General features: G+C 57.6%; 10 protein-coding genes across 10 annotated transcripts; 4 read left to right on the top strand and 6 right to left on the bottom strand.

Annotated features, from left to right (window-relative positions):
• Positions 1-111: 111 nt before the first annotated feature.
• TRAVEDRAFT_168226 (SCA7-domain-containing protein) lies at positions 112-1,442 on the top strand (the record flags this gene model as incomplete). Its single annotated transcript, XM_008040627.1, has 3 exons — positions 112-352; positions 404-475; positions 532-1,442. 3 exons carry the CDS (start codon positions 112-114, stop codon positions 1,263-1,265), a joined length of 1,047 nt encoding a protein of 348 aa, XP_008038818.1. The 3' UTR covers positions 1,266-1,442.
• Positions 1,443-1,585: 143 nt separating this feature from the next.
• TRAVEDRAFT_20565 (uncharacterized protein) lies at positions 1,586-3,561 on the bottom strand (the record flags this gene model as incomplete). The annotated part of the gene is made up of 3 exons (XM_008039926.1): positions 1,586-2,992; positions 3,060-3,368; positions 3,421-3,561. The coding sequence occupies 3 exons, from the start codon at positions 3,559-3,561 to the stop codon at positions 1,586-1,588; spliced, it is 1,857 nt and encodes a 618-aa protein (XP_008038117.1).
• Positions 3,562-4,489: 928 nt separating this feature from the next.
• Positions 4,490-5,335, bottom strand: TRAVEDRAFT_124663 (uncharacterized protein; the record flags this gene model as incomplete). The annotated part of the gene is made up of 1 exon (XM_008040626.1): positions 4,490-5,335. The coding sequence occupies one exon, from the start codon at positions 5,333-5,335 to the stop codon at positions 4,490-4,492; it is 846 nt and encodes a 281-aa protein (XP_008038817.1).
• Positions 5,336-5,596: 261 nt separating this feature from the next.
• Positions 5,597-6,220, bottom strand: TRAVEDRAFT_87887 (uncharacterized protein; the record flags this gene model as incomplete). Its single annotated transcript, XM_008040625.1, has 1 exon — positions 5,597-6,220. A coding segment is annotated over one exon (624 nt), but the record flags the coding sequence as incomplete, so codon positions are not given.
• Positions 6,221-8,171: 1,951 nt separating this feature from the next.
• On the top strand, positions 8,172-10,686 carry TRAVEDRAFT_20563 (Pkinase-domain-containing protein; the record flags this gene model as incomplete). The annotated part of the gene is made up of 2 exons (XM_008039925.1): positions 8,172-8,283; positions 8,339-10,686. The coding sequence occupies 2 exons, from the start codon at positions 8,172-8,174 to the stop codon at positions 10,684-10,686; spliced, it is 2,460 nt and encodes an 819-aa protein (XP_008038116.1).
• Positions 10,687-10,957: 271 nt separating this feature from the next.
• TRAVEDRAFT_47754 (uncharacterized protein) lies at positions 10,958-11,775 on the bottom strand (the record flags this gene model as incomplete). The annotated part of the gene is made up of 3 exons (XM_008040180.1): positions 10,958-11,247; positions 11,314-11,535; positions 11,604-11,775. The coding sequence occupies 3 exons, from the start codon at positions 11,773-11,775 to the stop codon at positions 10,958-10,960; spliced, it is 684 nt and encodes a 227-aa protein (XP_008038371.1).
• Positions 11,776-12,311: 536 nt separating this feature from the next.
• TRAVEDRAFT_123656 (uncharacterized protein) lies at positions 12,312-14,663 on the top strand (the record flags this gene model as incomplete). The annotated part of the gene is made up of 3 exons (XM_008040624.1): positions 12,312-13,494; positions 13,551-13,902; positions 13,955-14,663. The coding sequence occupies 3 exons, from the start codon at positions 12,312-12,314 to the stop codon at positions 14,661-14,663; spliced, it is 2,244 nt and encodes a 747-aa protein (XP_008038815.1).
• A 187-nt stretch (positions 14,664-14,850) lies between these two features.
• Positions 14,851-18,354, bottom strand: TRAVEDRAFT_124789 (uncharacterized protein; the record flags this gene model as incomplete). The annotated part of the gene is made up of 10 exons (XM_008040623.1): positions 14,851-15,193; positions 15,249-15,367; positions 15,425-15,761; positions 15,811-15,879; positions 15,928-16,079; positions 16,131-16,363; positions 16,416-16,722; positions 16,777-17,903; positions 17,957-18,109; positions 18,162-18,354. 10 exons carry the CDS (start codon positions 18,352-18,354, stop codon positions 14,851-14,853), a joined length of 3,033 nt encoding a protein of 1,010 aa, XP_008038814.1.
• A 346-nt stretch (positions 18,355-18,700) lies between these two features.
• TRAVEDRAFT_64949 (DNA ligase 4) lies at positions 18,701-23,327 on the top strand (the record flags this gene model as incomplete). The annotated part of the gene is made up of 28 exons (XM_008040622.1): positions 18,701-18,928; positions 18,985-19,044; positions 19,100-19,234; positions 19,293-19,423; positions 19,487-19,572; positions 19,625-19,761; positions 19,812-19,987; positions 20,037-20,132; positions 20,184-20,269; positions 20,318-20,353; positions 20,413-20,669; positions 20,726-20,743; positions 20,791-20,827; positions 20,862-20,979; positions 21,033-21,194; positions 21,255-21,388; positions 21,446-21,500; positions 21,561-21,597; positions 21,650-21,731; positions 21,781-21,841; positions 21,892-21,974; positions 22,029-22,134; positions 22,183-22,558; positions 22,616-22,692; positions 22,756-22,839; positions 22,893-23,027; positions 23,078-23,154; positions 23,214-23,327. The coding sequence occupies 28 exons, from the start codon at positions 18,701-18,703 to the stop codon at positions 23,225-23,227; spliced, it is 3,084 nt and encodes a 1,027-aa protein (XP_008038813.1). The 3' UTR covers positions 23,228-23,327.
• Positions 23,328-23,759: 432 nt separating this feature from the next.
• Positions 23,760-26,024, bottom strand: TRAVEDRAFT_148840 (uncharacterized protein; the record flags this gene model as incomplete). Its single annotated transcript, XM_008040621.1, has 2 exons — positions 23,760-24,930; positions 24,984-26,024. The coding sequence occupies 2 exons, from the start codon at positions 26,022-26,024 to the stop codon at positions 24,079-24,081; spliced, it is 1,893 nt and encodes a 630-aa protein (XP_008038812.1). The 3' UTR covers positions 23,760-24,078.
• Between the last annotated feature and the right edge of the window lie 139 nt (positions 26,025-26,163).

Raw genomic sequence — 26,163 nt, 5'->3', positions numbered from 1 at the left:
ACCGCGATGGGCGGCAAATCGCGGGCGTCTGATCTACCCACGTGGGCGGAGCGGTGCCACAATGGCCTGGCCTGCTCGTCGACCAAGTCGGCCACCTTAGCCACAACGACGATGACCCTCAAACTCAAGCCCAGCTCCTCCCCGCCGGCCTCCCCGTTCTCATGGGAGGTCTCACCGCAGACACCGCCAGCGCACAGCGCATCGAACGAACTACCGTCTCCACCGACTGCATGGCTTTCAGCGCGCGACATGAAGACATTCGGCGCCGAGCCTCTCGAACTCGACGTCGGCATAATCAAATGCAGAGACTGCATGAAGCCAATTCTGCGCAGCGCCATATCGGAGCATTCAGGTGAGCAATTCCTCTGGGGAACAAAGCACAGCTTTCTTACCGTTGCCACAGACAACTGCGCTAAGATTCGGTCCGGAGGGAAGAAAGGTATCAAAGGGAAGCTCGGTGCGGAGACAGAGGCCGGTACGTGCATGCCCCCCCAGGGCTCTGGTGTATCCCGTTCATTTTCGTGGGGGCAGATAAGAAGGGAAAGAAGCGCAAAGCGGAAGACGAGCTTGACGATCCCGGAGCGCCGAAGACCAAGAAGCAGGCCCGGACTCGCGTCAAGGGTCCGGTCGACTACGACAAGCAGTGCGGTGTCATCAACGACAAGGGCCTCCCATGCTCGCGATCCCTCACGTGCAAGTCCCATTCCATGGGCGCAAAGCGCTCCGTGCAGGGCCGCTCGAAAGGCTACGACGAACTGCTGCTCGACTGGAATCGCGCCAACAACCCGAACTGGGTCGAGCCCGTGAAGAAGGAGAGCAAGGCCGAGCGTAAGGAGCGCAAGGAGCGGGAGAAGGCGGAGAAGAAGCGTCAGGCCATGGAGGCCGCAGCAGCGGCGGGCGTCGACGTCACGAAGAAGGGCTCGAGCTCGATGACCGGCGGGACGACGAAGAAGGGGAAGAAAGCGAGCGCCGCCGTCGCCGCAGCGACAGCCGCCGTGTCGGCAGCTACGCACGTTGGTCCGGCGGACGACGTCTACGAGAACCTCGACGATCTGGACTCCGAGACGGAGCTCGACACGCTCGTCCGTGCCGTCCGGCTTGCGCACGGTCGTGGGATCATCGGCACGCCGCTCGCTGCCCCCTGCGATACTAGTTCGTGGTTTGTGGCTCGTCGAGAGCGCTTGCGGACTTGCAATCAGCTATTGGCGAACGCCCTCATGCCGTCTCGCAGTGCCGCCGTCCCTGTTGTGAGCAGGCTTACATAGTGGTTATGTTCGCAGTCTTCTCTCCTTTTCCCTATACCTTAGCCACACGCTCACAGCACCTTCACACGGACCAGGATCACAATCTGTATCATACTGGACTTCCATGTACATTCCCTGTAGATCTATATCGTTGTAATATTACCGTTGCCGCATCGACCTCACAAATGTCGTTTCCGAGATCAAGCGTGTTGCGTGACGAAATCGATTACATGCTACGTTGACTTGATATGAACAAACTGGAAGATAGAACATGGTGCACAATCTTGGACGGATGCATATCGTCGAGCGCAGATAGCTTCTCAAGCCCGTATCGAATTCACTTACTCCTCTCCCTCCTCCTCTCCCGACTCATCCTCTTCCGAATCCTCCTCTTCTTCTCCGTCCACTTCATAATCTGATCCTTCGGAATCCCACGCTTCTTCTCCGCCCTGTTCGAATTCCGATTCTTCATCGTCTTCCGATCCTTCTCCAACCTTTTCCTCCTCTTCCCCGTTTTCCTTTGCAGTGGTCTTGGGCAACACCACCAGCGCATATGATAGGTACACACTGTCTTCTCGCCAAGCCTGCGCCTCGTTCCCGACGTGGTTGCATGTCTCATGCTGCTCGTGCTTGAAGGGAAACATGGTCCGCTGCGAAAGGTCCACAGCATAGAATTGGACGTCCGTCACGCCGTCCAACCACGCACATCCACAGGCCTTGTGGTCGACGGTGCTCCCCGATTCTTCGTCCACGCCGGTGTTGAGGAACTCGATGTGACCGCTCGTAAACGGGTAAACACGCGTGACACAGCAGATAGCGTAGTCTTCGTAGCGATCGGCCGTGCTCTCCGACCCCCACATGGACCGTGCACTCACCGCGACGGGGAGGTGGTGGACGTCGAACTTGTCTGCGGATAGGGCGCGCACCGTATTGACAAGGAGCCTGTCGAAGCCGCTGAACTCGTCCGTGCCGAGGCAGTACTTGTGTTCAAGGAGCACCCCATACGGAGCTTCCATATGCGACACGATCTCTTCGACCCGTCGACGCACCTCCGCCGCCTTCTGTGTTTCGCCATCGCCCGACCCCGTAGCACTGGAAGTCCGGAAGATCTTGAAGGCGATCACTCCACGATAGCCGCCGGATACTTTTGTCACGGAGTGCAGCACGTCGGGATAGAATGCGCACCACGACCCCGGACGCGCCTCCATATCCTTGCCGTCGATTACGAGGCTACCAGAGTCCGCTGTATCGCCAAGGCCGACTAGGAATGTGCCCATCAAGTCCTTCTGCGGGGTGTCGCGGTGCTCTTTGAAGTGGCCACCCGGACCGTAGAGGTGTATCTTATAGGGCTCGGCACGCACGTCGCAGCCGGGCACGAACTGCTCTTTCCAGATATCCTCGACCCGTCGGAGCAGCTCGTCTTCCACCGCGAACTCGGAGGTGTTGATTTCGCGAGCGGTACGAACGCTCTTGTCGGTCTTGGTCACCTGCTCACGAACATCGCCATAGCCGGAAGCCACTGCTTTCTTGTACCATCCTTTGAGTCGCTTGTGCACAGCGTCGCGCGTGTCCATGTCCTGCAAGCCCTTGAGCCGGAAGCTCTTCAGGTTGGTGCGGCTAGGCGTGATAGGTCCGTCGAACTCGCATCCTGGTCGACTGATGCGCAGGTTGAATGGCTTGTCCAAGTAGCCGCACGCGTGGTTCCTCGAATTTGCATCGGCGACACTTTCCAGCTTCCCGAAAAGTTCCTATCCGAGCCCAGCGGTTAGACTGGAGAGCAATTGACCACGTCCGGGATGAATCGGTCGGACGCACCTGGTTTCGTTTGATCCGTGCCGCATTGGCTTTCTCCTGCTCTGCGGTCTTTCTGCCATAATCATAATCCTCTTCGTCGTCAAATCTGACTTTATGATATTGATCGTCTGCAGCGGGGCCGTAACTCAGCATCATCTTTGTTTGGGCGGCATGCTTCGTGGGGCAGACCCCGATTGCACGCAGGTGGCGGTCCGCACGCTGCAGCGCTCGAATAATTTTTAGTGCAGCCGGAACGTGAAGGCTATCGAGCAGCTGGACCGTAACATCACCATCCACGGACTCCTGTTGGATGTTGGCCAGGTCGGCGGGCTGAGCGAGAAATCTTAGTATCGCAAAATCGAAGACCGGACATGAAACCTACCTCTATCTGGGGGAGCAACACAAGTTCGGGTGTGGTGTCTTCTTCAAGACGTGGACGCTTCCTCGGGTTTGCACCCTGCGGAACGGATTGCGGGAGAACGCTGCTCTCGGGGTCTGAGACTAGCATCATAGGATCCGCCATGGGAGCGGTCTCGTCGACTGTGGGACAAGAGGGGTATTGAGGTGAGCGAGTGGATGAGGGTGGGTAGAAGGCCTCTAGTCTTATATACCCCTTGAGTAGGAGCGCTGATGTCTTGATTGGGGTGATCATGAGCTAGACGCATGCGCAGCCTCGAGAAACACTTGCCGATTTGCGGTTACCATTGTTCATGACGAGTTCCGCGCGGGGTGGGACAATAAAGTTCGATATTTGCATAGCTCCGCTCGAGGGCTAAGTTAGGGCTACTTTGGTTGGGGCTGCGCTTTAGATGAAGCAGGTAAGGGCCTTTGTTCGCAAAGTCCATTTACCTGCTGGCCAGCTGCGGAAGCCATGGCTATGTGGGTGGGCGTTCCAACGACTCCGATATGCCCCAAATCGGAGAAGAATTGTTTCCAGCGGTAGTCCTTCACATGATCAGCATCGCGATTCTGCAAAACGCCTTCCTGGGATCATTCTCCAGAGTTTTGAGGCCGGCCACTGGCTGGTAGTGCTCACCGCCCAACATTGTAGCTTCCAAGTCAAAGTTGAAGACAAAGTTGCGGGTGATGCGAGTACTTTGGCGCCGCGGCGCGATATCAGTACTGGCGCTTATGTTCTACATGGACCGCCACCGCGGCCTACGGCAACCTACGTACTTGGTACAACCGTCGCGATCGGCGGCGGCAGGGCCTGCATTGAAACTTGAGAAATATTTGTAGTTGCATCAACCTGTTGCCTACGCCGTAGGTAATATTTTCCCCTCATATCCAGACCGTAGTTCAATACTACTTACATGGTTCCAGGACGATCCCTCGCGACGTAGCACTGCTCCTCAGCACACCATTCCGTAGCTCGATTCAATCAAACTCAATATCATCATGAAAGTAGTAGCTATAGTAAACACAAGCTTGATACAGACTTTGCGCACCTTTCACATAATTCCGCCATGTGCCTTCCTCATGTGCGCGTACACGCCCCCACCGCTGTCCGTGTCCCCAAACACCTTCATGCAGACCCAGCACAGGTGAGTTCCGCACTGCCTACAATGCATATGGTTGCATCCGCCGTTCTTCTCCAGACCGGTACCGCACCCGGGACAAGGCCGCACGTCGTGCTCCTTGCGCCAACGCTCGAACGACTCGTCCCCGCCCGAGGCATGGTCCTTGTACGCTGCACAGCTCAGGCCTTCGTGTGCCTCGACGTGGCAGGACGCGCAAATGCGGGCGACGCAGGACGGGCAGCGGAGCACGGTGTTTTCCTCGCTCGCGCGGTAAATGGTCTGGCAGTCCGCCGTCGGGCAGTACTTGAACTCCTGCGCGCGGCTATTGATATGCGACAGGAAAGTAGCTTCCAGGAGGCGCTCTTCTTCTCCTGGAGTGAGGAGATCGCGTATAGTGTCGAGAGGGATCCCGCGCCTGCAGGGTGTCGCCGTACCGTCATCGCGTACGACCTCAGCGAGGCACGCTGCCGAAATAGCACCTGAACCACCGGTAGCATTTGCGAGCGAACCGAGGTAGTGCTGTAGACAAGACCGGCAGTAGGTGTGCCCGCAGGGTAGACTCAAGGGCTCCGAGACGTCGCAAAAACAGACCGGGCATGGCGTGTCGTCCGTGGAAGACCGCTGGATACTCTCTCCAGCCTGCTGTTGTTCGACCGCAGTGCGCGCGGCGCGTACGTCCGCGTCGTCCCCGTGCACCACCAGGCGCCTAAGTACGACATCCAGGAAGACCTTCTCCGCGAGCGACGCATGTATCTCGTGAAAGCCCCCGTGCAGCATCATGCGGAACGTCACATCGTCCAGCTCGATGACATGCTCCGCGGCGGACAACTCCTCCACCTTCTGGAGGATGCGCGCCCGGGCGGCCGTCCGCGCAGCCTGGCTCCCGAAGAGGTGGGTCGTCCGCGTACGTTCGTCGCACCGGACGTACGCCTGCGTCTCCGCCTGCGTCTCCGCCGCGAGCGCGTCTATCCACCCCCGCCCGCCCGGCCGCGCGAAGTACTCGTGCCACAGAACCTGGTCTGCACCGTCGCGCACAACGTCCCCCCTTAACATATCCTCGAGCTCCTTCTTGAGTCTTCCAAGCGCCTGCGCGTCGGGCCCGTACGCGCGGACGCACACGCGCTCCACGGCCGCCCCGTGCTCGTCCCGGTCATGATAGCGCAGCTTGCACGTCTCGAGTGCGTCGCGAAGCGCATCGATCTCCGCACGGAGCGCGCCGAACTGGGCGCGCGGGAGCATATACTTGACGGAGTGGATGAGCTCGAGGAAGATAGGGCTGCCGCGGAGGAACCGCTGATGAGAGCTGTGGAGGGCTGCGACGGCGCGGGAAGCAGCGTCCGCGTCCGCGAACTGCACAAACACGACGAGCTTGGGCTTGGGCTTGGGCGCACGGGGGTCCGGGGGGACGAAATCGAACGCCTCGAGCGCGCCGTGCCGCGTGAGCATGGTGCGCAGCTCCCTGAGCGCGGCGTCCACGATGAAGCTCGGGCGGCCCATCGTCACTGAGCTCGCATGGCAGAAACGCTTGACGTTTATGGAGGAGGCGTCCAGCGGGAGGCCCTTGATTTCGACAGAGAATGATGTGCGCTGGTTGAAGGAAGGGGTCTGGAATGACGCGCGCAGGGTGCGCCCGGAGAACGACGTGCCATCGAGGCGTGCAGCCTCGTTCTTGGCCTTGGACAGTTCTCCGTAGTGTGCCCACGCGACGAGGCTCGGGGCGAACCAGCTCAGCTTCGCCTTGGTGCTCCGGAGTGTAGCCGTACCGCTCTCCGCCGCACGTAGATCGAGGCGCGCCGTCGCCTGCAGTGTGCCGTGGCGGAGGGCAGGCTCGCGCGTGAGGCTCCACACCGCCCGTGCAGCATCGGCCGTAGTGAGGTACTCAAGGCGCGCGGATGGGACTGCGTGGGCTTCGCGTGGCGGGATGAGGGTCGCATTCTTCAACGCGCCGAATGGTTCGGCCAGCGAGATGAGCGTAGCGTGAGAGAGGTTGGGAGGCAGGTTGTGCAGAAGGACGACCGATGACTCAAAGGCGGTGGTGACGCTTTGGATGGCGGCACCGGAGCCGTATATGACCGTACAAGACAGCTTGGTGCGGGTAGTCGTGGGCTCTACGGTCTCTTCAAGTTCTTCTGCGGCGGAAGCGTCCTCTTGGCCGGAGGGTGGAGGTGTTGATGCAGTCTCTGCCTGAGAGGGATCGGTGATGTTTTTCTGTTTCGCCGTCGAATCCGGGTCGCCTGCTGTAAAGCTCTCCGGTGGGACAGTATTCTGGCAGGGAGCCTGTAAATATTGACGCTCAGGCATACCAAGAACATACTCACGATAGAAGATTTCTGTCTGGTGGATGCGTGATTTCGACGAGATATGCTCTGCGATTCCGATTTCCCTGCGGGATGTGGGAAAGGACAAGAGTCGCCTTTCGTGCATCTTCCTTGGAGGAAAAACTTGCAAGGCACGAAGATCGTACCGGGAGAGGGTGAAGCTACCGAAGAGACGCCTTTGGGGTGCGCGAAAGGACACGCGTCGCCCTTGCTGCATCGTCCTTGGGCGAAGAATTTGCACGGACCGAAGGGAGCACTCTGTGAGTGTGTTTTGGCAAGCGTGGCACTGATTTCCCCTGGCGATGCTTTCGAGATCGTGGTGGATCGGGTGACGGTGTAAAGGGGCCCGGCGGGACGGAAGGCAGGGGCGCTAGGTGCGAGTATGCTTGGTGGTTTCGAGATCGAAACACGGTGGCTGAACTTGCACTCTTGTCCGAAGCGGCAGAGACCCTTCTGGTAAAACTCACAAGTGGGTGTTAAACGGGATGTCAACCCTGGTGCAGCGGTGGTGCGCGATCTGGGTGTTGGAGGTGTGATCGCCGGCTGAGCAAGGGTATGAGAGAATTGGCACTGTTTGCCCTTGGAACAACGTCCTTGGGCGTAGTAGATGCATGGTTGTTGAGCAGCCAGAAGCACCATTCTCGGTGAAGAATGGGAGTCGTCGACTGACAGCGAGCTTCAATCGGTGGAGCATATATAGGGCTGGCATGACGGAGACACGCCCTACTTCTTCCATGTCGCATGGTGGAACACCTGACGAACATGCTGGTAAGGAAGGCCTCATGCTGGTAAGGTTGGGAAACGCACCTTCTGGGAGGACATGGTTTCGCATGTCAAGTTGAATTGTGGGCGCTCACTTCCAGCTACCGCAGCTGCATTTCAATATTTCCCATCATGTTCCGGATAGGGAAGTTGCCCGTTTGTCCAGCTACTCTGAATGGAGTCGCCGTGCAGGAAGGCCGTGTGCAGTAAGTGACCTCTTTCCCAGAAACCTATCGGTTTGAAAAAAAAAAAAACGCGGACAGCCTTGACCCAGACGGTTGATATTTTAGAGACATAAGTGAAAGGGTTGTGAAATCACTCGCTGCTCGCTGTATTTCGCTGGAGACGTACTGAGATATGCCTGCGAAGAGCCAGACGCGCTGCGAATCGTTGAACACGCGGCACGTGAGCACAACGCGACGCGTCTTTGGCGGGACATTATTCGGAAGCGGCGCGCGGCGGCTGACAACACCCGCCGTACCGATTCATATGAGGACCAGATCCCCCATGTCGCCTCTCTAACACTCACCACGATGACTGCCTCAAGCTCGTGCCACCAGCTTGCGCACAACAGCAAACGCGATGGTGACCCCAAGATGATCGGCTTGTGGAAGATCGGCAGGACTATTGGCAAGGGCAGCTCAGGTCAGTAGGTTATTAGACCGATTCTCATGACACGGAGGACTCACGATGTATAAAGGTCGCGTGAGGCTTGCACGACACACGAAGACGGGCCAGTACGCAGCCGTGAAGATCGTCTCCAAGACCGCACTCCTCAACTCTCGCATGTCCCTCAGTAGCCTCGGAGAAGAGGCGGAGCGCATCCTCCACAGCATCGAGCGCGAGATCGTCATCATGAAACTCATCGACCATCCGAACATCATGCGCCTCTACGACGTTTGGGAGACGTCCACTGAGTTGTACCTGATCCTAGAGTACGTTGAGGGCGGTGAGCTCTTCGACTACCTCTGCAACAAAGGCCGTCTCTCCGCCCCAGAGGCACTCACCTACTTCCACCAAATCATCACCGCGATTGACTACTGCCACCGCTTCAACATCGCGCACCGTGACCTGAAGCCGGAGAACCTCCTGCTCGACCGAAACAAGAACATCAAGGTGGCCGACTTCGGCATGGCCGTCTGGCAGGGCAAGGACAACATGCTCCAGACCGCGTGCGGAAGCCCCCATTATGCCGCACCCGAGGTTATCATGGGCGACGCCTACGACGGCACAGCGTCCGACATCTGGTCCTGCGGCATCATCCTCTACGCGCTCCTCGCCGGTCGCCTTCCGTTCGACGATGAGGACCTGCCCACGCTACTCGAGAAAGTCAAGATCGGCAAGTTCACGATGCCGTCCGACATCGACCCGCGTGCGCAGGACCTCATCCGCCGCATGGTCACGAGCGACGTCCGCAAGCGCATCACCATCCCGGACATCCTCCGCCACCCATTCTACACCAGCCAGAAGCCGAAGCCGATGAGCTGCGACATCCCGAAGCTGGACGAGATCGCACGCCCGCTTGGCAGCGCGGCTGACATCGACGCGGACATCTTCGCGAACTTGCGCACGCTCTGGCGAGGTATGCCTGACGCCCAAATCATCGCGCGCCTGACAGACCCCGCGCCGTCCTGGGAAAAGGGCGTGTACCACCTCCTCGTGCAGTATCGTGCCAAGCACACGGGCGACTACGACGAAGAAGAGGAGTCGCGTACTGCAGCGCGGCGCACGAAGAGGCGTAAGGCCAGGCGCGCAGCCGAGGCGGAGGAGAGGGAGCAAGAGCGCGCCGAGCTGCCGCCGCGAACAGGCCCCCCGACGCCGTCGCGCGCGGGTGCACGCATGCGTGGGGGCCCAGGGAGGTCCCGGTCGCCATCGCCATCTCCGGGCGCGGGCCCGAGTCGGGCGCAGCGTACACCGCTGGGGAACGCCGCCGACCCCGCGTTGACTCCGATGACGGTCACCTCGGCCTGCGACGCTCTCTCGCCCACTCTTGAGGCTCTTCTATCACCTCGGTCGCCCCTTGCCGCGTTGAATATCCCGGAGGTTGAGGACGTGCGCGTGCAGCAGTTCCTCCAGCAGATCGTCCAGCACCTCGCCGTGATGAAGGCCAGCACCGGGGATACCCCCCATCGCAACCAGACTCAGGATGAGTACGACGAGCTCTTCGCCCCGCTCGCTACCACCCCAGTCGCCAAGTCCAAGAAGCAGAAGCCACAGGCCCAGCGACAGTTCGGAGATCAGGTTCACGGACAAGTCGTCGCGGACGACAGTGCGATGGATCCGTTCGAGATCGTCGAAATACCTCGCGAGTGCGCGACGCGCCCATTGAGCGTCCGCAAGCCGCCGTCGAAGGGCGCGGACAAGGAGAACACGTCAGGTCCGCCTCGGTTGTCCGTCAAGACCGACCTCCCCGGTCGCAAGTCCTCGCAGCGCAGCGGCACGACGACGACCTCCGACAACTCCTCCCCGCGAACGCAGCTCCTCTCTCCATCCGGCTACGGCGAGGAGCGTGGACGACTCCGGAAGCGCTCGCCCGCGCTCTCCCCCGCGTCGCCCGCATCGGCGTTCTCCGAGGGCTCCTTCGTGCTGCCGTCTACCCCACGACGGCGCTGGTTCGGCGCGCTCACGCTCTTCCGCGCGCGCCCCACGTACCGCCTGCTCTCGACGCAGGACGCGGCGCACACACACGCGACGTGCCGCCGACTCCTCGAGAGCATGGGCGTCACCGTCGCGTCCGGGGCGTATGCTGCGGGCTCGGACGCGCTCGTGCTCGCGTGCACGCTCACAGATGTGAGCACGGGCGCAGCGGGGAGCGTGATGGCGGTGGGGAAGGGCGTGCGGTTCCGTGCAGAGATTCGGAGGCCAGGTGCGGAGTGCGAGGCGGCGGGGTATCCGGTGATGCTGCAGCTGGCGCTGGAGAAGGGCGCGGCGGGGAGCTTGAAGCTGATATATGCGAGGCTGAGGAGGGAGTGGGACTTGGACAGCCCACCGGTGCCAATGTCGAGTGAGCAGGAGGAACGGTTCGTCCAGGTGGTATATGCGACCTAGAACGCTGCCAGTGCCAGTGGGGTATTGAGGACATAGAGGGGTTTCTTGGATCTAGAAGAGTTGTAAAGATTATCTGACTTACGGACTGATATTGATGAGACTAAATCGTGTTCGCATATAAACACCTGCTCGAGCCTGATCCGATGATAAGCAAGTGGTATTGATACATCTGCACAGAGTGAGAGATGAAAACTATGTCGACACACCGGTAGAGCCAATACACACCTATATAGCACACCATGACCACAGATCCGAAAAAAAAACCAACGCGTCACTCTCCATCCATCCCCTGGATCGTCGAAGAGAATTTTGGCGTAGGCGCGAGTAGGAGCGGCGCCTCGTCCGTGTCCATCGCGGCCGCGGCCTCCTCCGCGTCCGCGTCCTTCTTTTGCTGCTCCTCGCGCTTCAGCAGCGCATGTTGGCCTATTCGCGTGAGAATGACTGTGTCCGGCGCGGCGCTCGAGATACGAATGAAGCGCAGCTGCTGCAGGTACCCCGCCTCCTTCTGGTCCCACTCGCGGAAGAGCTCCACATTCCGTGGATGCGTCAGGTCGATCACCTCTGCACCATCCATAAGTGAGTGCTGATTTCGGGACAATGGTAGGAGATATAGAGGGGAAGGCTCACCCATGCCGGTGCGGTAGAGCTCCTTCTCGCGCAGCTGGAGCTCCTCAAGCTTCTGCTCCTTCGCGCTCTTTGGGCGGCCCTTGCGCCGCGCCGCACGCTCCGCCTCGATCTCGTGGTCGTGACGCGTGAGCCAGACGTCGCGTACGACATAGTGCAGCTCGTCGAGCGAGAGCTCGCCGCCCTCGGGCGGAAGTGCGTGGAAGAAGAACCCGTAGATGCTGACTGCACGCGAAAAGATATCAGTGTTTGCGGGGAGAGACAGAGGAACAAAAGGTGAATAATGGGCGTACCTTGTGTACCCTGCTTTTTGTGACGCTCCCTAGCGAGATCGACGAGCTTGCTTTTACGCAGCTGGGTGCGGACGAGTTGGCCTGCTTTGCGCGATTGCGGGTGGAAGACCTTTTCCTTCTTGCCACCGCTTGATTTCGCCTTCGAGCCGGAGGCTTTTGTGGGAGGTGCCATAGCGCTATGTGAGACGGCTCGGGGCCTGTGAGGAGGGGTAGGATGAGATGGGACACGGATGGATCGTCTCGAGCCTGCGTTTGGGAGAGCCTGCAGGCGGGTGGCTGCAAATATTCGCCGATCACAGCCACGTGGGACGCCCGATTTAGCAAGGATCGTGGTTCGCTCGCGTGCCGCTGCAAGTTCGAACGAACCGCCTCCTCCTCCATCCTCTTCGACTTGGTCCTCGGTCGTCTCTGGACCTCTGTCCCCGTCTTGCGTGGATTGTAATTGCATCTATGGCATACTCTCAGCCAAGCTCGCCGGTGCTGAAAGCTCGACGGCAGACGAGGCGGCTCTGCACACGGGTGTTCTACACTGTGTTCTCTCTCGTTTCCGCCATCTGGTTTCTTAAATATGTTCTTCTTGATGGTCCACGACACAAGAAACCCGACGCCATCCACTCGGAAACCCCATCGAATCCCACCCCTCTCGCGTATTCCACGGCCACGTCACCTCAATCACTTCCCTCTCTTCCTGCGCTACTCAATCTTTCAATGCATGTCCATGATTCCATACCCGCAACTCTACACAAGCATCAACCTCCACTTCTGGGCGCGTCGCGTCTTGCGGCAGTCTTACCTATCACACCAGACACTCTTTCCGATTTGGGCGCAAATCTACGGACCCTTCTCCAACAACCTGGCGCTCTGTCAGAAATCGTGCTGGTCACTCCCCCACAGTACCATGCCAAGACTCGTCATACTCTTCAGGTTTCTCTATCCGATGAGGATGACGCCGATGTCGAGATCTCCATCACCCCTTGGTCTTCCTCCATCGGCCAAGAACTCGCGACCCTTCAAGCTGCTCAGAGGCTCTCTACGGACTGGGTCCTCTTGTTGGACGAAGGTGGCCTGACTGGACACGGCAGCAAAACGCACGACACGCTACTCCTGCGAATCAAGCCTGCAGCTGTTTCTCCCCTTGGTCCGCGCGGTATCGACTACTATCTAGACGGTGTCACCTGCATCACGCCGTCCCACACTCCCCGGAAAGCTGCGCATCTCGTTCCTCCAATGATATTGCCTACGGCTTTCCTTCCGCCTACTATCGATTCTACACCTGGCACTGACCACTGGGCTGCCCTGGGCGATTATGTCTCGCGCTCTCAGCGTGAGCTCTCTGGTGGCATGGTTCTAGGCTCCTCTGATGACTCGTCCGTGGACTGGTGCTCTCGCTATGCACCAAAAGCCCTGGACGGCTCTCGCCTCCCAATTCATATCCTTCCCGATAGCCCGGAGAAGCTGCCGCAAAATCTCCCTGCCGTCCAAGAAGTACCTGAAATGAACGACACCCATCCTGGGTCGGTTCTCGTCGTGGTTTCCACGGTCGACCTCACGTATATTTCGCCCATCGCCTGCGGGCTTCTCCACAAAGGGCATCATGTTGATCTCTTCGTGACGGACGGCAGTGCCACAGTACTCGGCGTAGGCTGCCAACTACCAGTCCTCGCTTTCCCTGCGGCTGTGCTGGGAGATGGAATGTCACTACAGGGTACTCTGACCGCCGCTGTAGTCCAAAATTTGGATGTTGTCATATCGGTTCGGGAGATACAATTCCAGTCTCAATTTTCAGCTTTCCTCGCCGATCACCGCCCCTTCGTGACCCATGTCTGCGTACCTCGAGAAGACCTACCCTACACAGACTGGATGGCCGTCATGGATCTTGAGGAGTGGAAGAGTGAGCATTTCGCCTGTATCATGCCTGCGCTCGTGCTAAATGTCTTTTGACACCAGATTGGCATGTCCCGCGGGTCGAGCTGTCGGTCATCACAAACGATCGACCTCAGTCGCTGCAGCGACTACTGTCCTCCCTGGGCGAAGCGCGTTATTTTGGCGACACACTGGATATGCGTATCAATATTGAGCAAACCGCCGACGATGACACGTTGCGTATCGCGAGTGACTATGCATGGGATCGCGGGAACGTCTTTCTGCACCATCGTATCGTCCACGGAGGCCTCCTTCCTGCGGTCGTCGAGTCCTGGTACCCTCGTGGCAACGACTCCTACGGGCTCATCCTCGAGGACGACGTCGAGCTTTCTCCGTTGTTCTATGCATACCTCAAGTTCACTCTGCTGCGCTACCGGTAGGTCTATGATCCTCTGCGCCCTCCTCTCCGCTGACGCTCATCTTCCCAGATATGGCCGACAAGAAGACCGCGACCCTCACCTCTTCGGCATCAGCCTCTACCAGCAGAAGAACCTCGAGCTGCGCCCCGAAGGCCGCCACCTCTTCGACGCGCGCGTCGCCTTCGCCGCCGCCGGCCTCCCGCACGCGCACACGCCCTACCTCTCGCAGATCCCGTGCAGCTGGGGCGCGCTCTACTTCCCCGAGCACTGGCGCGAGTTCCACGCGTACCTCGGCGCGCGCCTCGCGGAGCACGCGCTGCCGCTCGCGCAGACGGTCGTGCCCGGGGTGCGCTCGAACCGCTGGACGCGCTCGTGGAAGCGCTACTTCATCGAGCTCGTCTTCCTGCGCGGGTACGTGATGCTCTACCCGAACTACGCGCGCTTCGCGTCGCTCTCGACGAACCACCTCGAGGTCGGCTCGCACGTGCGTGATGTGCCGACGGACGTGTACCTCCGCAAGAAGAAGCTGTTCAACCTTCCCCTCATGCCGTTGCCCGAGGCGGGAGACGAGGGGGTGCTCCTGATCACTGGGCTACTCGAGCTTCCGGATGAACGCCTCCCGAAGTGGGACGCTTTGCCGGTGCTTGACTTGCTCGGCGCCATTGTCGACCAGGAGACGGTCTCGCAGAGGGGCACAGAACGGAGGACGGTGCTCACGGGGTGCGAAGAATTGCCTTCGCGGCTGCACGACGCGCGGGAGCTCCTTTGTATGCAGTGACCAATACTCCAACGACAGCGACGACAGCTTAGATTCGACTCTACGAGATAGGGGATATGGGAGGAGACGGAACGCTAGACTACAGTACTGGATGTGCAACCCAACCAATTGTTAAGTTGTTCAAACACGCAACACTCGCGGGGCAGAAAGAAACACAACGGGTGGCTAGAGTACAGTGAGCGCGGCCTCACACCGCGATCTGGGAGCTGTCCAGCCCTAGCGCGTGCAAGAAGAGGTTGACGTTCGCCAGGCGGAGCCGGCGGCGCTCCTCGCTCTCGACGCCGAGCCCCTTCGTCGCGGTCGTGACGTTCTCGAGCACGATGTCGCGCAGGCCGGTGACGAGCACAGACTGCTGCGTGTCGTTCGCGCTGCACGCGAGCGAGGCGAAGAACTGCCAGACGGGCTGGTCGATCACGTCCGCGTTCGGCACGCTCGTGAAGTTGATGCCGGAGAGCATGCTGAGGCGCACGGAGGGGAAGAGCACATGGAGTTGCGGCCTGAGGAGCTCGAAGAGATGGTTGTATAGCATACTCCTGCGATGTGCTTATGCGTGAGTACTGGACCTTCAAATCGCTAGCGATAAACACGTACCAGCTCTGCAGCTCATCAGCCGAGGGTGTTTCGTCAACTTCTGACCCGTTCGCAACGTTCTGCAAAATAACCTCTGCTCTGCTGAGGAATAACGTAAGGAGAGCAATGCCAGGCTATCCGGGTTGAAGTAATCAGCGTCGAGGTCGTCTAGCAGCCGCATGCACACATACCCTTGTCCGTGCGATCGCGATCACGTTGTTGCTCTCCAACAGCAAGCCGAACAGCCCAGTAACGAGCCGCATCTGCGCCTTCGCGATGACAGGCAGAATGCTCTGCACGACACTCCCCAGGAACGCCTGCGTCTGCGCCTCGAGGTCGAGTACCTCTCGGGTCTCCTCGAGCGTGTCCAGCAGGGGCGCTTGCACGACAACGTCAAGCTGGGAGAAACACGCAACGACGAGCGTAAGGATGATCTGCATGCGGTTGTTGTCGAGCAGGCGTGCAACCCGCGGGAGCAGCTTCTTGCCCTTGATGGGGGTGATGATAGAGACGAACGGATGGGGATTGCTATGAGGGAATTAGCGGGTGGGACGATGGACACGGAAAAAGTGCTAACCTAGTCTCAAGGGGCACGGACACCATCAGCTTCTCGAACAGCTGGTCGATAAGCCTGGCGCATTCGGCGCTCCTACACTGAAGAGTGAGTTGTGGCCAAAATATAGCTGAAGAAAACTGTACAGACCATTCATCGAACTCCTCCACTTCCTCAGGCGGTGGCTGATCGCGTCTGCGTTGCTCGAGATCGAGCACGAGGTCGTACAACGACTCAAGGGCAACCAATGCTTCGCGATGTGTCAACGGGTCCTTCCGGACGAAGCCGGTGGACTATGTCGCTAAATTAGACGAGTAACGAATCTAATGGTAATGGCCACTCACGTCTGAGGCGTTTGCGAGAGCCTCTCGTCCAATCTTGGCGGCTTCACGTGCGGCACCCTCACCTTCCTCCTTGGTCTTCGTAGCATCGGTCTTCGAAATATGCGCCGCGTGTGCATGAGACGACGTGGGCGACGTAGACACGTTGCTCGAGTCGACCTGGAGCAACTGGCGAGGAGCCGCTTTGTAGCTGCGGCCAGCTGTCCTGCCCAGTGCACCCTGAAGGTTGTTGAGCGCTAGCGAACAGTTTAGCAAGTTTCTAAACGCCACCACGTGCTGTGCACGTACACGTCTTCTCCTTCTCCCGCAGTCTCGCGTTGTTGACGATCCGCTCGACCTGAGCTTCCATGCGCTGCATGGCGTTCTGACGACGATTCGGCATCTTCTGACCAAGTCCGAGACCAACGCCACCGCCGGAGCCGAACTTCAAAACGCGGTCCTCAGACGTCGGGAGACCCATTCGTGACCGGAGGATAGCTCCATAGACCTGAGCGTAGAAGTCGTCTGCGTATGGATCTTGCGTGACGAGCTGAGAAACTTGAATGCGCGTGATGAAGTCCTTGTCAGACTGCGTCATGAGGTCGTTGTAACGCGACTAAAGCGATGTTGGTCAGCGAACTGCGAGCAAAATGACCATATAGTGATATACCATATGAGCGATCTTGTCCAGCTTGCGCTTACGCTTCTCCTCCATCCGCTCGGCCTCCATGATCTTGCGCATTGCCTCGACTCGGAGAATCTCCTGCAGCTCACGAGACTCCCGGGTATCCCGCTCCGTCAGTCCAGCGCCTTGCATGGTGCTGAGGAACTCCGCTTGCGCCATCTCCGCCAGGAGACGCTGCTGCATCTGGATGTTCTGTGGTAGATACTGCAGGGTCTGCCCGAATGGAACCTCGACGGGGATCTGAGGAGACGCTACCGCAGGCGACTGCCGACCCATGCGCCGCGCACGATCACCGAATGCGGGGCTAAGCCCTCCTGAGTTCAGACGTTGATGGATGATATGGCTATGCATGAGGTGGTCATTCACGCCGGCCTGCATCCGCTGTTGCTGCAAGTGGTGCTCCTGTTGCTGGCGCTCCAGTTCCTCGAGTTTGAGCTGCTCCTGTAACTCAAGGAGCTGCCGACGCTGTTGGTGTTCTCGCTGTTCCTGCAAGTCAAGAAGCTGCCTTTGCTGCTGCTGCTGAAGCTGGAGCAGGTGGATCTGGTGTTGTTGCTGTTGCTGGTGGAAGCGCGGAGACTGCGAATGGGGGTGCATGCGAGGCGGCGGAGTTGCGGCCGCATGCTGGGGCCCAGCGACGACCTGACGCTGCCCCTGGGATCGCGAGGGGGACTGCAACAGACCATGAGTGGATGCCTGGGGTTGGTGCTGCTGCAACATTTGCTGCTGTAACTGTATATCATGGGATGAGTGCTGCGCCAGCATTTGCTGCTCGAGCTGGAGTTGTTGGAGTTGCTGCTGGGTTTGCTGGAACTGCAGCTGCTCCTCTTCCTCTAGCTGCCGCTGAAGCTGAAGCTGCTGCTGGTGATGTTGAGCAGCGGCCGCCGCACGCATTTCCCGTTCGATCTCCTCTAGCGTGTGCACACCCTTGTGAAGATCCGCCCCGAGGCTCAGGCTGGTAGGCTTCTGCGGAGTGGCTTGTTGCGCGGTAGTCGCCAGGGGCGAATACTTTGCTACGGGGGTGTGGTTCTGACCTCTACTGGGGCCATTGTTTCGAGGTAGAACGGAGAAGGGAGATTTGTTGCTCCAGACCGCATCGAGATGGGAGGAGTGGGCTGCGTGTAGAGTATGAGGGATGGGATAGCGACACGGTCATGGTGCACCATACAGGGTTCAACCTCGCCGTGCGCTTGGACCTTCTGCTGAGCCTGAGGCTGTTGTTCGTGGCGAGACGTCTGCGTGTATAGACCCGGACTTGAGCGGGACGCCTGAGGCTTTTGGTGCTCGGGCAGCGCGGACCCTCCAAAATTAAAGTCCTTCCCTGATATGCGGCGTCGGGAATACGCTAGATACCAACCGACATATGTGCTCACCGACCGGCCCTGATATACCAAAAGTCTCGTCGTTGAGCTCGTCTCCTCCCTCCTGCAGCGCATCACCCAGCCCGTCGTAGCTGTCCTCGCCCCAGGTGTAGACCGCTACGTCCTCGCGTGGCGCACCTCCCTCGAGGAACCTGCGCTTTTCATTCTCGAAATCGTTCTGTTGTTCAAAGCCGAAGAAGGACATCCGACCAGCATGAGGGTTGAAGGACAAGACTCCGTTCGCCCGACGTGAGGCGCGGCTCTGATCTGAGGCTGCGGCAAGCCAATCGTCTAATCGATAACCCCTTACCGCCAAATTAGCTTAGCCTTACATGCCAGTAATCTAGTTTATGCTTATTGATGGCTTATTGTGCTTTGTAGGTCCAAGGCCATTCTTGCCGCGTGGCGGGGCGCAGGCTCTTAGCCACAACCACCACGAGCACTTAAGCGCGTCAATGCAATTCAACCCCCTTCTCATCTGACCATCATCTTCCGCACGAAGTCACACTTATTGCTGGTGTTGTGGACTCCGCCACCTCCCAACAACAACCATGCAGCCGACACCAGCGCCGTCTTCGCCGCCCGCGTCCCAGCTTCAAGTTCCCGCGTCGCAACTTCTCCCACCAGCGGTGGCGGCAGAAGACCATCCCATCGAGTACCCTGCTCCCCCTCAGAACAAGGGAAGCGCTCCATTTCAAGTCCTTGTGGCCCTGTTCGAGAAGCTTCAGAATGAAAGAAAGCCTGAGAAGCGTCGAAGACTGATCGCTTCTTGGTTTAACGTGCGTGGTCATCTACTTGCAAGATGCCCGTTGTACTCGATGCTGAGACCGTCTAGGGCTGGAGGAAAGACATCGGATACGACTTGTTCCCTGTTTTGCGATTAATCCTCCCCCAAGTACGTTGATGCTCTAGTAGACGCAGAGGGTGTCAAACTTACGCCCACACGACAGAAAGACCGAGAGCGCACCGTGTATGGCCTCAAAGAGAAGAACCTCGCGAAGGCATACATTAAGCTCATTCCGCTTGACCGTCACGGACCAGACGCTATTAGACTCCTCAACTGGAAGAAACCCACCGAACGATACGTAAGCACTACGATGGTTTTGGTTTGTAGGGCCTGTATCTGACCGCTGCGGTTGAAAGCGCTCGGCGGGTGATTTCCCTTCGGTACTATGGGAGGTTGTCAATAAGCGGAACAATGTTACGGAGGGATCGTTGACCATCGACGACATAAACGGCGTCCTAGACGAGCTTGCCCAAAACATGGGCAAATCGTGAGTAAATGAATGTTACAGCGAAAAACACTGACGATTGACTCATTCATTTTGCGCACGCAGCGATTTGCAGTCCAAGATTCTACAGCGAGTCTACAATAGAGCCACTTCGGATGAGCAGCGATGGCTTGTTCGCATCATCTTGAAAGGTCGGTAACAAAATCACGGCTTGGCTTACATTGCCTTATTCGAGTTCTGCAGACATGATTATCTCCGTGAAGGAGAACACTGTTTTCGGCGTTTTCCATCCTGATGCACACGATCTCTTCAACACCTGTTCCGACCTCAAAAAGGTCACCTGGGAGCTCTGGGATCCAGAGCGGAGACTTAACGACGAGGTCGGTTGATTTCGCGTATACCTCAGATGCACGCCTAACGTTGATATCAGGACAAAGCCGTTCAGCTATTCCGTGCCTTTGCGCCCATGCTCTGCAAAAGGCCGACTAAGAAGATCGAAGATTCTGTCAAGGAAATGCAGGGTCGTGCATTCATCATCGAAGAGAAGCTCGACGGTGAACGTATCCAGCTGCATAAGCGTGGAAATGAATACTTCTACTGCTCTAGGCGAGTGCAAAGAATCCGTCTAGTCTTGCCAAGCTGACACCCACCGCAGGAAAGGAAAGGACTACACATATTTGTACGGAAAGCATGTCGGAACGGGAAGCTTGACGCCCTACATCGACTCTGCGTTCGATCCGCGCATCGACGAGTATGAATTCGTGATTCAGTGCTTTTTGTCATCGTTCACATAGCTGTACAGGATTATTCTCGACGGCGAGATGCTGGTATGGGATCCGGTCTCCGAACGCAATCTTCCCTTCGGCACGCTCAAGACCGCTGCTATCGGTGCGTCTTTCGCAAAATCGCAATGCTTTAGCTGACATCATTATCTAGACCGATCTAAGAAGGAGTTCAACCCGCGCCCATGCTGTGAGTACAACAGTAGACCCTGCTATCCTTGCGGACGCTAAATAAACCGCCCCCCATAGTCAAGGTGTTCGACCTGCTTTACCTGAACGGCACATCGCTCCTGCACAAGTCTCTCAAATTCCGCAAGCGCAATCTCCGTTCCTGTGTAATCCCAGTAGCAGGACGCATCGAGCTGGTCACCGAATTCGAAGGACGCACTGCCAAAGATGTCCGAACTCGTATGGACGACATCATAGGAAACCGTGGAGAGGGATTGGTCATGAAGCATCCGGACTCTGAGTACGTGCTGAACGGCCGCAACAAGGACTGGATCAAGGTGCGACGTACTCTCGCATTTACCCCTAAATTCCACGGCTAACAAGTGTGCTGCAGGTTAAACCGGAGTACATGGTAAGAAGTAAAGAAATCCTCGCACAAACTTGGCTAACCCTGAGCAGGACAACATGGGAGAGACGGTCGATGTGCTTGTGGTCGGTGCGTTGATTTACTATGATGTTCGTCTCATCAGTCCTCACGTTCATTGCAGCTGGGAACTACGGTTCTGGAAGGCGTTCTGGAGGCGTTTCCACGCTCATTTGCGCCGTACTGGACGACCGCCGCGTTCATAACGACGATGACGAGCCAAAGTGAGCTAGTCAGCACTGCGTCGTGGCGCCACTCTAACCGGGATATCTGACAGGTACAGCACCTTTGTCCGTATCGGAAGCGGCCTTTCGTACGCCGACTACATTTGGATCCGCCAAAAGCCATGGAAGCCTTGGGGACGGGACGCCCCTAGTTATCTTCAAGTCGCAAGAAAGGGGCACGACGATAAAGGCGACGTTTATCTCGAGCCACAGGAGTGAGCCGGCAATGCGCATATAAGCAGGTTGTCCGCAAACACTCATGTCTGCACTCCCAGCTCGTTCATCGTAAAGGTCAAGGCGGCGGAAATCACGAGCACGGATATGTATCACTTGGGCTTTACCATGCGGTTCCCGCGGGCACTGCAGATTCGAGACGACCTGTCGATCGCTGATTGTATGACGGCCTCGGGTAAGCGTTGTGCAAACTGGAGCGGCGGTTTGAATATATACTCATGGATGTCTCTAGCGGTCCTCGAAGGCATCCGGTCTGAGAAGAAGAGGAAGATGGAGGATGATACCGAGTATGTGTACCAATATTCGTACTCACTGCGGCGAGCTCACCCGTGACTCGGACATCACAGTAAACCCAAGAAGAAGCAGAATCGAACCGCGAAGAAGGTCCGCGTTCAATCTGGCTGATCATACCTGTCGTACTGACCTCAGAGGATAGCCGACCATGATGCCCGAGTACCGCGGCGTCAACCTCAAGGACGTTGAGGTCGAGGACAACCTCTTCGGAGACTTCAAGTTCGGTGAGTGGCGCAAGGATGAACCATTGACCTTACTGATCGTAATTTGTAGTTGTATCTTCTGACCCTAAGTCGAGAACCGGCGCGGATGACAAGAAGGCGCTGTTGCAGATGTGAGCGGTAAGGATATACATGCTATCATGAGAGCTAAAACCGGTTGCAGGATCCATGCACATGGCGGAAAGTACGCACAGGTTGCCCGGAACGACCCGAACATCCTCATCGTCTACGGCGGTCAGACAACTCGTCAGTACAAGACTCTTGCCTTTCGTATATCCCCGTTGACAAATACATTACCAGCATATGATCTCAGACTCATTATGGACAAGGGCGTGTGCGACATTATACGCCCGCAATGGATATTGGACTGCGTCGCGTATGAGAAGATAGTACCACTCACCAAGAAGTACGTCGTACAGCCTTTACCACTACACAGGTGCTCACTCGTCGATAGGTACTTCTTCCACGCCACCGCAGCACGCAAGGAGACGGATGAGTATGCCGAGGACGATAGCGACACCGAAGAAGAGCCCGAAGATGAGCCACCCTCACCTTCGCCGTCTGCCTCACGGAAGAGCAAGTCTCCTCCACAGGAGGAGCCTTCTCAGCCAAAGGAGGAAATCAAGATAGACCCATCAATGGCGGAATGGTTCGACGTCGGGGCGAGTCTGCAGCAGAGTGGTGGCTCGAAAGGCGGGTACATATCCGGCAGTGACACGGAGGAAGACCCGGAGTCGGATAATGAAGACGTCGACCCGGAAGCTGCCTCTGAGGACGAGGACTGGGAGAAGGTCGATCAGGATTCCGGCAAGTCGCAAGAGGAGAGCAAGGTAACTATTGTATTGGCGGCAAATTCCAGCTGTACTAGATCTGATAGATTGTCTCAGGGGAAGGCTTCCGAGGCGCGCATGGGCGAAGACGACAACGCTATGGCCTACGACGAAGAGCGTATCTTCAAACACCTGTAAGGATGACATCAGGCTCCCCTACTGTTCTGGATTAACCGGAACCTTGCTACGCTATTCAGGTGCCTATACCTCGACTCGCCAAGCAACGCTCGGAAGCATGGAATGAAAGTCGACACTAAGAGGGAGGCGGACATCGAGAAACGGTCAGCGTCCCTCAACATCCCTTTCCATACCTTTTGTTAATCCCGGCGGACAGTTTCTCGGAGATGTCGAATGTGATCACAGAGAACGGCGGCCGCGTTGTCGACCTCGACGATCCCAAGCTGACGCACGTCATCCTCGACAAGCGGGATATCAGTCGGCGCAAGGTACTCATTGCACGCACGTCCGAGTGAGTGATAATCCGACTCGTACCGGTCTATGTCTAACTGGAATATATAGGCCGAAGCGTAGACACCTGGTGATATCGGACTGGGTCGACGCCTGCGTGGCAGAAGAGACCTTGCTGGATGAGGAGGGTAAGTAGACCTTCCCTCGTCGTGTACACCGGACCCCCTAGCTGACCAACGATTTGCAGAGTTCAACCCGTAGACATGGGTGAACGTGTTGAGTGACCCCGACGATGGACACGACCGGATCCTATGTATACTACTGCTTCATGTACTGCTGAACACCTGGATATCAAACAATACTTTATATGCGAAACTCCCAGTTTGGCTCGACTCGAAGCATACATTACGACGTTCTGATTCGCACTGGTCCCTTGCGCACCGCTACAGATGCATTGCGCGCTGTACGACATAATTATACGGGTAGTCTGCCACGTCCATGATCCATAACACGGCATGCAAGATGATGTAGACGACGGTGGCACGCAAGTGCGCGTAGTAATGTACATAGACAAGAGAGGGCGGCACGTGTGGATAGGATCGCAACAGACGAACAAAGCCCAGAGAGCGGGATACAAAGCAAGCTGAGAAAGCGCAACTACTGCTACGATAGTCTGGCAAGCAAGATAGGATCAGCGATGTGCTGATACGTGTGGGGAGATAGAGATACTCGTAGGAGAAACAGAGGGTAAGACAAAGGGAACACAGTGAGACCGGATGAGATGGTGAGATGAGTCGTGTGAGGCAGCATGATATGGGGGTCGAGACAGTATGTACGGAGACGTGGGCAAGCAGATATGCGAAGCCGTGAATGGCGGATGGAGTCCCGTCTAGCACAGAACGACAGTGTCCATGTATGATCGGAACATCCGAAGCCAATAAGAATAGGTGGATAACGTAGGGCGATACTGGCCGGGAGGCCGAGGTAGGGAGACATTACAGGTCATAAAAGTCATTAACACGTTGAACGAAAAAAAGATAGCCAAGAAAGCAACCAGTGATATGCGGATGGTCCCGAGTGTGCCATCCCGTTCGCGACGCCGGGACGGGCTCTCAGTACTGCCCGCCGAACCCGGGGCTCTGCAGGCCATACAGGACGGGTGACTTGGATAGCCCAGGCAAGAACGGGTCGAAGAGGCTGGAGCCCCCAGGGCTCTGGAAGAAGCTCGCAAAATCGTCGTCGAACGCGCTGCGAGTTCCACGAGAAGGTGTTCCGAACGGGGAAACGGGCCGTGGGTTGGAGCGCGAACTCGAGGGCCGCTGCAAAGGCGTCTTCTTCGGCGTCCTAGGTATATCTATCGGCGAACGTGCGGTAGAGGGACCTGCCTCGCTGGCAAGTAGGTCATCGACATCGTCCGGGCGGAGGTATGGAGCGCGAGACGAGTATAGAGATGGGATCGGAGCGTGGCTCTGGTCGATGAAAGCGGGGGACATGCCGTGCCTTGAAAACGCACGCATGCGTGGTGACTTGAACGGGGAGAAGTTGAACAGTTCCGCCTCGAGGTCTTCCAGGCGTTGTGGAGGAGTAGATGGCAAGGACGATGAGGGTGGATACTCGGGAGTCGAGGGCCTTTCGTCTGTTTCCTCGACATCGGAGTATGCAGAGGTAACCATCGTGGTCACTTCTACCTCGGACAACGGAGAGGGAGAACGCGTTGATCGGCCAGACGCCGCATGTTCCTCCATCGCGCGCATGATCTCTTCCACACTCGCAGTCATGGATGGAGGCGTGACAGGACGCGCAATGACCGGAGCTACGACCGCATGTGAGTTAGACGGAGGACTGGTCTTCGTAGGGTTGCTCTTCCCAGCCTTCTTCTGGGGGGTCCGGAAGCCATACCGAGTAGTAGCCGCGGCTCGCCTCTCCAGTGTAGGAGATGGAGGAGGAGGGAGGACTGGCATTGGCTGTGCATACACGTCAGAACAAAAAGCGGTTAAGTAGAATTAACAGCACAAACCTTAGAACGCTTCTTGGCAGTGCTGCCCTCTGCCCTTGCCTTGCCTTTACCGAGGTCTCTCTTGTTCGACTTCGAGGGTGCCGCCGGTTGGGACGGACCAGGGGCGTCGGATTGCAACCACAGCGCATCCGGATCCTCGATCGGTCCCTGCATGCTAGGAGACGCCGACGCCACGACAGGAGACGGATCGCGCGAGCCCTCGTCGTGCAAGCTTGGTTGTGAGGACAGTGCCGGACTCGAAGAAGAGCTATGGCTCGCAACCAGCTCCGGCACTGAGGAGGACGACGGTGGTCGCTCGATAGGTGAAGTGGTAAGAGGGAGGACACCACTTGACGTCGAGGCGACGCCTAGATGGCTATGTGTAGAGTTCAGCGAGGTTGAACTGGACGCAGCCCGAGAAATGACGCGGTGATAGTTGGAGGAGGGTGGTAAAGGGGGGAACAGCACGTCAGCAGGAAGTTGTTGCTGAGAACAAGCAAGCTGATAGTAGGGCTGGTGGTAGGGATTAGCGGGAGTGACATGGGGGAAGTATGGTGGCAGCATCGGCGCAGGTGTCATTACCGGGAGGGGATGAGTGTCGTCGCTTGGCTGCTCGACAGTCTTCCTGCGCTTCACTTTCGAACCACCCGACTCGTCGGCCGCGCGCTTCTTGGAGGCTTTGGAGGTTGGGGCGCTGTTCATCATGTCCGCGCACAGAATTTTCTTGAACCCGCCGCCTTCAAAGCAAGGAAGGTCGCAATCCCAGACGGCCCACAAGCTTTTCCCCTCAGACCTGTCCCGCGGAACTTTACGGAATACCGCCATAGTACTCAGGGCATGTCGGACAGAGTTCATCCAGGTAGGTTCACCACGTTTGTAGTAGGGGTAGACAGTGGTGATGAACTCATAGATATCTTGTAGCGCCAGAGCATGGATCGGGGAGGCCAAGATAGCTTGTCCGATGATAGCCGCGTATGAGAGGTCGGGTTTGATGGTCGAATGGGGACCAGACGGAAGGGTGTACGGAAGGCAGTCTTCCTCCTCCAGGGGAGCTGGCCTCATGGGTCCTGGAGACGATACCAGGTTGACAACAGGTGGGGGGCTGGATCGTGGTGTTGGAGGGCATGAGGAGGTGGGTTCACGGTTGGAGGGTGTTTGCGGCATCAAAAATGGAGGAAGAGGCACTTTGAATCGCCCTCGA

Source organism: Trametes versicolor (assembly GCF_000271585.1).
Source record: "Trametes versicolor FP-101664 SS1 unplaced genomic scaffold TRAVEscaffold_6, whole genome shotgun sequence".
In the NCBI taxonomy this organism is placed as follows: Eukaryota; Fungi; Basidiomycota; class Agaricomycetes; order Polyporales; family Polyporaceae; genus Trametes; species Trametes versicolor.
This window is presented reverse-complemented; position numbering and strand designations above follow the sequence as displayed.